The sequence below is a fragment of the Cynara cardunculus genome (assembly GCF_001531365.2).
Source record: "Cynara cardunculus var. scolymus isolate 2C chromosome LG 2, CcrdV1, whole genome shotgun sequence".
NCBI classification, from domain to species: domain Eukaryota; kingdom Viridiplantae; phylum Streptophyta; class Magnoliopsida; order Asterales; family Asteraceae; genus Cynara; species Cynara cardunculus.
This window is the reverse complement of record NC_037529.1, coordinates 8,118,376-8,126,665: the sequence shown is the minus strand read 5'-3', so window position 1 is coordinate 8,126,665 and position 8,290 is coordinate 8,118,376. Positions and strand designations below refer to the sequence as shown.

The 8,290-nt window shown below is 34.7% G+C and overlaps 2 protein-coding genes across 8 annotated transcripts in view; one reads left to right on the top strand and one right to left on the bottom strand.

Moving 5' to 3' along the window:
* The first annotated feature begins 1,118 nt into the window (after positions 1 to 1,118).
* LOC112507352 lies at positions 1,119 to 2,449 on the top strand. Its single transcript, XM_025111906.1, has 2 exons — positions 1,119 to 1,624; positions 2,174 to 2,449. The coding sequence occupies exons 1-2, from the start codon at positions 1,139 to 1,141 to the stop codon at positions 2,354 to 2,356; spliced, it is 669 nt and encodes a 222-aa protein (XP_024967674.1). The 5' UTR covers positions 1,119 to 1,138; the 3' UTR covers positions 2,357 to 2,449.
* An 804-nt stretch (positions 2,450 to 3,253) lies between these two features.
* LOC112506659 (myosin-15) overlaps positions 3,254 to 8,290 on the bottom strand; it is a 37,412-nt gene continuing 32,375 nt past the window's right edge. For 4 of the 7 annotated variants that reach the window (XM_025110873.1, XM_025110874.1, XM_025110875.1 and 1 more), the window contains 13 exons: positions 7,866 to 7,916; positions 7,698 to 7,787; positions 7,337 to 7,507; positions 6,986 to 7,138; positions 6,238 to 6,411; positions 5,971 to 6,108; positions 4,992 to 5,062; positions 4,699 to 4,798; positions 4,557 to 4,613; positions 4,415 to 4,471; positions 4,098 to 4,178; positions 3,894 to 3,976; positions 3,370 to 3,639 (listed from right to left, as the gene is read on the bottom strand). In XM_025110873.1, coding sequence (XP_024966641.1) covers positions 3,516 to 3,639; positions 3,894 to 3,976; positions 4,098 to 4,178; positions 4,415 to 4,471; positions 4,557 to 4,613; positions 4,699 to 4,798; positions 4,992 to 5,062; positions 5,971 to 6,108; positions 6,238 to 6,411; positions 6,986 to 7,138; positions 7,337 to 7,507; positions 7,698 to 7,787; positions 7,866 to 7,916 — 1,350 coding nt within the window. In that variant the 3' untranslated portion in view covers positions 3,370 to 3,515. Of the gene's footprint in view, positions 3,640 to 3,893; positions 3,977 to 4,097; positions 4,179 to 4,414; positions 4,472 to 4,556; positions 4,614 to 4,698; positions 4,799 to 4,991; positions 5,063 to 5,092; positions 6,109 to 6,237; positions 6,412 to 6,985; positions 7,139 to 7,336; positions 7,508 to 7,697; positions 7,788 to 7,865; positions 7,917 to 8,290 lie in introns of those variants that run through there. The other 3 variants (XM_025110872.1, XR_003068473.1, XM_025110876.1) reach the window with 3 other exon arrangements.

Genomic DNA, 8,290 nt, shown 5'->3' with positions numbered 1-8,290 from the left:
CGAGTGATGTGGTATTCAACTTAGTATTATTTGTTGACGTGGTTAGTGACATGACTTTTTTTAATCTAAAATTAGTCTTCAATCGGTTACCCGAGTACTTAAATGTTTGAAAATTTATATCTTAGCTACCAAAATGAAAGTTTTAAAAGTACGTTACCCTAAATAAGAATCAAGTTAAAATACACTACTTTTTCATGCAATTTGTCCAGATTTCTAATAATTTTCATAATTTTGTTTTCTTCTACCTTATATAGATTTCTTTCACTATTTTCTTATATCATTATTCTTCACTATTTTTTTTCCTTTTAAGTATATATTAACTATTTTTTTTGATAACATTATCATTTAATAAATGTGCTAAAATATAATACGTTATTTACTCCAATCAATAGGTCCTATAACCGGTCCTCCTTGATCTAGTGCTCTTGCAAAATTGCCTAACTAGTTCAAACCGACCGATCTCAAATACTCATCTCTAAGGGGTCTTTTACCTAAGCGTTTATCCGGTAAATGTTGACCGATAAAAGTAACACTCTAACTTATTTTACTGAGTAAGATTGTAGTCCATCGAAAGAGTATCGTATATGACAATTTACTCGGTAAATGGTTACTTGGTAAGAGTCGTTTCTCTCACTTATCAGGCAAGACTATCCATCTTTTTCATCACTCTTACCGGATAAGACTATCGGTTATTGTTATGTTCATCCAGTAAGATAAATGACATGATAAACGTTTAATAAATGGCCCCTAAGTGCAAACTATTAAAAAGAAATGTCAACCCTCAAAGAACCACCAATAACTTTCTCGTCACGATAAAAGACTACCAACTCATTGTTGTAATTTCGAATTATTTGTTATTTCCGTTCCTATCGTTTACAATTCACTGTTGTTTTCATTCTTATGATCTACACTTCTTTATTGTTTTCGTCTATCATACTTAAAGTAGAAATTAGTATTAGGTACGAAAAACAACAATAAGTCATTATATTCCGAACAAAAACCACAATTTTAAAATCACATGGACTAAATTCGCATTTCTTAACAAACCACAAGGACTAAAAACATAATTTAAGCACAAAGCTTTCATCATAGCTCTTTGTGGCCATGATTTCATTGCTCATATCTTGCTTTCTTCCCCATGGATTTGGCTCCAAATCCAAATTCCTTCATATCCCAAATCACATCCACTTCTTTCGCTCATATTCATCTCCCCACTTTTCAAACACCCAAAACCTTAATTTCATCTTGTCATCTAAATTCCTCACAATATGACAAGAAAATCGTCGAAAAACCCACCATGTCTGATATTTTGGAGTCTTCAAAGGCACAAAACCTTGACCTCCGACTACAAACAGTGGGGCCGTTTTTCAGAATCACGGCAACGAGCTTAGAAACGAACAAGGTGTTGGGGAAAGCCGAGGGAATGATACGGGTATGGTGGAAGAAAGGGAAGATTCTTCATTTGGATTCAATTAAGTTGACCCGAGAAACATTGGGTATGGATAGATCCATATTTGGAATCGGGTTGTTTATTGGAGCTGTGATGATCCGATATGGATATGATTGTGGGTGTAAAACTGCCGAGTTGCTTGCCATTAATGACTCCGATCTTTATCATGCCAAGGTCTTTGTTTCTTCCCTTTATATTTTTTTGTACCAAAATTACAACCATTAGATATATATTTTCTTAGATGAATAATCATTTATAAATTTAATAATTTATACATATTTATATATTAGTTTTCATGTTATGAAATAACACATGGGAAAATGCAGTGTTAATACAATGTTTGTTTCATATGAAAAATGTTCAAAATTGTTTTCTATCCGGAGAAAAACAATACCGAACATTTCAGATATGAAAAACACTGTATAAGCAATGTGTTTTCACACGTGTTGTTTTATACATGCAACAAGATATAAAAAAATGTTTTGTAGGTCGTCAAAAAGGTGTTTTCTATATGTTTATTGTATCAAAATAAAACCAACTTTATATTTATTCGTATTTTTAAAACCAATGTTACATCAAAATTTCAAAACTGTAATTTTAATTTTTTTTTAAACCAACTTTCAAAACATCTCGTTTTTTATAATAAAAAAAAAGTTGTATACATTTGAAGAATAATTAAGTTGCGTATCAAGTTAAATGAATTAAATTTCAAACTGCTTGCAGCTTGTGAAGTTTTATAGAAGAATAGGGTTCGAACCAGTTCGTGAGGTAAGTGGCTCGTCAATGGGAGACCTTGGCCACATGCTGGTATGGGGTGGCGTCGGCACACGCATGGATGCTGATGTTGAACGTCTCCTCGTGAAATGGTGTACACGATTCACCATTCGTACACGTTCAAACTCGTGATTGTTCGTGTATTCGATTAACATGAAAATTGGTTACAATTTTGTTTTATAAAAAAGACGGAATCACAGTAAAAATTTATTATAGTTAACTACATATGTGGTGTAATTTATTAGTTTTACGAGAATTATTAAATCATCATATTCATATTTTTTTTTATACAAATATTTAGTTGGTGGTCAAATGTTGAATATTTGTAACATAAAACACTAGTATAATGGTATTTAGGGGTGTTTGGAATTGCTTATAAAAACAATTTATTGACTTATTTCGGTGTAGTACCGGTAATAAGCACTTTTGAGTATTTGGATAAACAATTTATACCGGTGCCAAACCGGTAATAAAGAGTTTTTGAATATGTTAAACCCTTCTAACTTGTAATAAATTGATAAGTGCTTTTATAGAAAAACATAAGTTGTTTCAAATAAGCAATCCCAAACACCCCCTTAAATTTATATATACAATGAAATGTATATATACAAGGTTTTTTTATCCTAAAAAATAGAAAGGTTGTTTCCATTGATATCATTAATTTATGGAAAAACAAGGAAAAAGACAACATGCAAAGACGTACGTTTAGTACGCTTGACATGACAGAATAGGGGAGATTATTGTTCCACGTTTGACATGATTTTTATGTGGAACAGACATGAACAGAGTGGAATGAGTATGCTCCACGCAGATACAAGGATTCGGGTTGTCACATCCTATTGATGTGATAAAAAGAAGTGTTTAAGGACCAGAAAAATAATAAACTTCACCCCCATCCCATTGAACCAGATGGAACAGACCTATAAGTTAGTTCTGTCTTACCAAACGTTAAACAATTGTTTTGTGATGTCTAAATACCAAACACACCCTTTTAAGTATAAACTACAGATAAGAACGAGGAATAACAAATAAACGAAACCATTAGCCACTTAACAATAAATAAATCATTGGCATTTTGTCATGAACATACATATCAAACCACTAAAATCCATGAATACTACAAGCTTTTTACAAAAAGAATAAAAACCCACCATTTGATTTCATCCCCATGAAATACAACTACTTTTGTTCATAGCCTGCCCCTTTACATCAACTTTGGCTAACTATCCTAAAAAACTAAAACCACAAACGCAGAAATGATATATTTCCCATTTACTACACCTACACAAATTTACTTCGGATTCTGTAGTAGAAACTGTGCTGAAGGATATTCAGACAAAAATGCAGGTGGCTCGATATCTGAAGGATCAATGGCAGGAATCGCCATGTAGATATCTTCCGTAGAGAATGGAATGCTGCAGATGTAATTATGCAATGCACAAAAACAATCATTCAGACCAATATAATTTAACCACTGTAAAAATCTTACACACTTTCATCAAAGGCTCTTTGGCCCAGCAGTACCGGGGTTATAGATAGAGTGCAAAACTCATCAAAAGATGTATTTGCCACACACACATATATAATATATACTTACAAAAACATGAAGCACTTCCAAAAGCACATACATACGAGGATTGTTTGAGCTAAAAACGGATAAGCAACTTACCTCAGATCATCATCCAACAAGAAAGAATTGGAAGTAAGGTTCTGAGAGTCCTTGTTCAACATTTCCCTCATCTCCGCAACGACCTACACAAAACAAAACAAAATTACATTCATAAACCATGTTCTATATATATATTCTATATATATATATATATATAATATTACACCAACAGCTTGCTAACAACATTAAAAGAAAAATACTTGCCTCATTGGATACGCTTTGGGTCCCATATTTGTCATCCCAGTACATTGTACTTATACGATATATTTGCCTAACAGTCAATGCCTGTCCAAAGAAGACGAACAATCAAATGACATCTCTGATAAAAAGACACTGAAAAGTTTGCCAAAGGGTCATTGGCCCATTGGTACCCGGGTTAACGATTTAGCCCAGCAACCCAGAAGGTCAAAAGGGTTTGAAACCTCACCAAAAGTGAGGAGTGTGTGTAAGTATATAAATATTAAAAACTTGGAAAAAAACAAAGAAAAGTTAGTTGTATTTATGCCCAAAATAAGATATACCGGACATAGATCCTGCCTAATCTCTTCCAAAGACTTCTTCCGTTTCTGGTGTATCACCTAAAATATTTAAAAGACTTGTAAGTGAACCGAAAAAACAATTCTGTTACACCACTACAGATCATGGTAGCAGGCAGTGATTTACCAGAAACCCGACCGCTTGTCTGATATAATTTAGTTCATGCCAAGAAGTTCCTGCAAACTAAATTTAGTGTTCAGTCAGCTCCGACAGCAATAGAAGTATTCATAAGGAAACAAAAACATTGAACAAAGGAAAAAACAGTCACCTCTTCCTTTGCATTGGCTATCCATTTCTCCAGTTCTGCTAGACCAGATTTGACGTATTCCCCATTGGAAAACGTGCAACATTCTCGCCGCAATAAAAGACTACCAAAAAACTTCCATCTCAGTATGGAATTAATTCACAACATAGAGCAGATAAACAAGATCAAACCAAACCAAACAAGCCCAGTAAACGGTGGGGTCTGGAAGAGGTAGAATGTAGGCAGACCTGACCTCCACCCCGAAGAGTAGATCGGGCAACATAGAGAAGATGTACACTAAATATAAGGATACATACCTGTTGAAAAGTGATATATTGAGGAATGAAAAGACCTGGGTGGTAAGCTTGCGAATGAAAAACGAAGGTACCTGCATGTAGATTTAACAAGTTACATGAGCAGGAAAATTTACTACGACAAGATGGTCTTTACAGGGTCTAAAGACATTAAACCTAAATTTATCATTCAGATGAAATTCTACTCAATGGTATCATATTTATAACTTACTTTTACAATCCCATGTAAATATGTTGCTTTTTTTTACGTATAGATAAGAAACCATTACGCTCCTTGACCTAAGATAATCTACCTTCCCAGTTCCCATCATTGGTTCATAGTTATATGTGCCAACTGGGTACCACGAACTCCCTGACACAAGAACATTTGGTCAGAAAGTTAAGGTACATCCATGTACCAATATTACAAAATCTTATTTCTTCAATTTATTGTCCCTTCAAAAAAATTTAATGTTCCCGTCATACTTTCAGTGCATAAATCTCCACAGCTGACATTGACAATGAAGTGCACCACCTACTTACAAGTTACAAAGCTAAGCCTAAACAGACATACACAAGTTCTTTACTAAGCATCACAGTTCCTCGTGTGCATGTTGTCCACATTTCAGTTCATGTACTAAGGCTTTGGAGGAGTACGCTAGATATCTCTTCAATAATGATTTGTTGGCTTGGTAAGCCATTTTATTATCATTTATGTTTTGTTAGTATCCTATTTTTGTGACAGTCAGGATGTGTTGCATAATTCGATGGCAAACAAAGAAATGGATAGAAGGCAGAGGCTGAACAGAAGCTTGTACATCTCTTCTAAAAAAGAAAATAAGAAAAAAATAGTAGTAATAAATATAAATAAATAACAAAAGCATATGAATGAAGCAAGTACATGCAACCAAATTACAAGTTTTGGGTATGTGCCTGAGTTCAACATATATATTTGACCAGTAATTACGCTCAAATAAGAAGAGAGTAAGAGATTTAAGCATACATGATTTCCACGTAGACGATCCATAAGAGAATCCAGGAACTTTATGATCATCTCCCACTGACTACCAGTAGCCTGCTGAGGAACACCCCCAGGCGATCTAGAAGATTTAGCACCATGTACTCGCTGGTTTTTAGGCGCCTTTACAAAGAATTGCAAAACAATAAATTATACAGTTAGCATTTAGCAAAAGCTCGATTATAACTCAAGCCAAGACAATAACCACAATAAAATACAATTAAATGAGTTGTGCCAAGAAAGAACACCAACCTGGATGCATGAATTTAACAACGGTGCTATTTCCTTCTTCAAGTTATCTCTTATCAAGCCAAATATCTTCTCCACGCAAGCTGTTAACTGTTGTTTGAATAATATTGCTGGATACCTAGCTTCCAAAGGCGAGATCCCATCGTCAAACCCAATGTATTTATGTGGAGTGTATCCCTGAAAAGTACATTAAATACCAATCCACCCAATTAGGCACAAGAATAAGATAGTAGCAGAAAAAAAAACCCCAAAATTAGAACAAGAATCTGAGGCTTCCTAAAGCCAAAAACGAAAAGCCTCAAATTACGTGAAAGGCATGATTGCAAGACAGAAAACCAAATCAAGGAAGTGGCGCATTCCAACTCTCAGAATGACAGTAGACAAATCAGAAGTCACATGCAGAAAAACTCCAAAGAAGATTAAACATGAAAAGTAAAAGGGTTACAACGGATCAAATGTATTCATTAGTCACGGTTAACTTGTTATATTCTTCAAGGGAAAATAAAAAGCTCCAAACAGAAATCCTTATGATATGATGAAGATTTTTTATGGTTAGATGGAAGCTGCCAATTACCAGAGAACTCATCTTCTTTAGTCAAGCAGAAGTGAAGAGCATTAGTACTAGGAAAAGAAGAACTCCTTAATATTGGCGAGAAGAAGCAACTAGAAATAAATACCACTTGTCATTACAAGATAACAGTCGCTTGTCATCCAAGTTTACATAGTTATATCATTAGAATATGAAGCTTACTTGGGCAAGCCTCCCATTCGGCAAAGAAGACGCACCGGAACGCTGAGAAATTGGTGTCAAGAAACCATTGGACCGAAAGTTCCTTTGCAGAAGGCATAGAAGAGCTGAAGCATTAGACAACCAGTATGGCAAGATAAGACCCTCATCCGCCACCTGAAAAACCATGTTGGAATTTATCAGATTCTCTTATCTATAAGATTCAGATGGTCATTTCCATATGTTTTTGTAGAGACTCGCAAGAAAATTGCATCAGTTAGCGTAAGAGCGCAACAAATAGAAAATGTAGACACACAAACAAGAAAATAGAAGCATGTTAAAAGAGACATAACTAGCTCAGTGTGAACTAATTACCTTAAGAGCATTGTTGATGTTCTCAATAATGAAGTCAAATACAGYAGTCCTTTCGGACTCAAAGGCATGCCACTGAARAAGGCATTTATAAATAACACTAGCTGCCACTGGTTTTCCATCCTTGAATCCCAGGTTTTCTTTAATGCACCGTGCAAGGATGTCAGAGTTCTCCTGCACCAAAAGTTTCAGAATGGAAATATCACACACAGATACAAATATGCAATTATATATATAGCAAAGTGTAAGAGCATATATTGACCATCTTGCTTTAAAAACCACTGAACTTTTTTTAGCGTGGGATTTACAGTATCCGTGCAAACATAGGGAGACACATAACACACAGGGTAGAGAAAATCAAAACCTGGTGCCTTTCAGTAGTCATCTTTGACCGACGAGAATCAGTTAAACCTTGGGAAACAGGATTTGCGCTTTTGGTAGGAGTAGGTGTTTCCTACACCAGAATTACAATGTGCCATGAGAAAGTAGAAAATAATATATTCGACAGAAAAATTAGGCAAACGGATCTTACATATGTAGATTTCCGTTCACTGAAGGGGAGAGCAAGTGCACCAGAATATTTCTGTGTACAAAGAACAATCAAATTAACCATATGAAAGTCAGCTGCACCATTTGTGTCAAAGAAAATTTGAGTGTTCTCTGATATGATGATCAAGTCTATATGCCTAACAGGTGATCAAGCACAAAAATGATGTAGTCTTGATTGCATATTGTTAACCCCTGATTGTGTCCTAAAATTACATTACATCCCCTACTACATATTTAAACAAACCATGTAGATGTAATGCAAAAGAGATGAATCAGTCTTGAACTCTCATATATGAATAAGTGGCTTGGCATGACATGTGCTAAGTCGGACTAAGACAATTTTGAGCCAAGTATGAGCAACTACTGAAATGTTAACAGTCATTAAGAAAAATAGGAACTAAATACTTG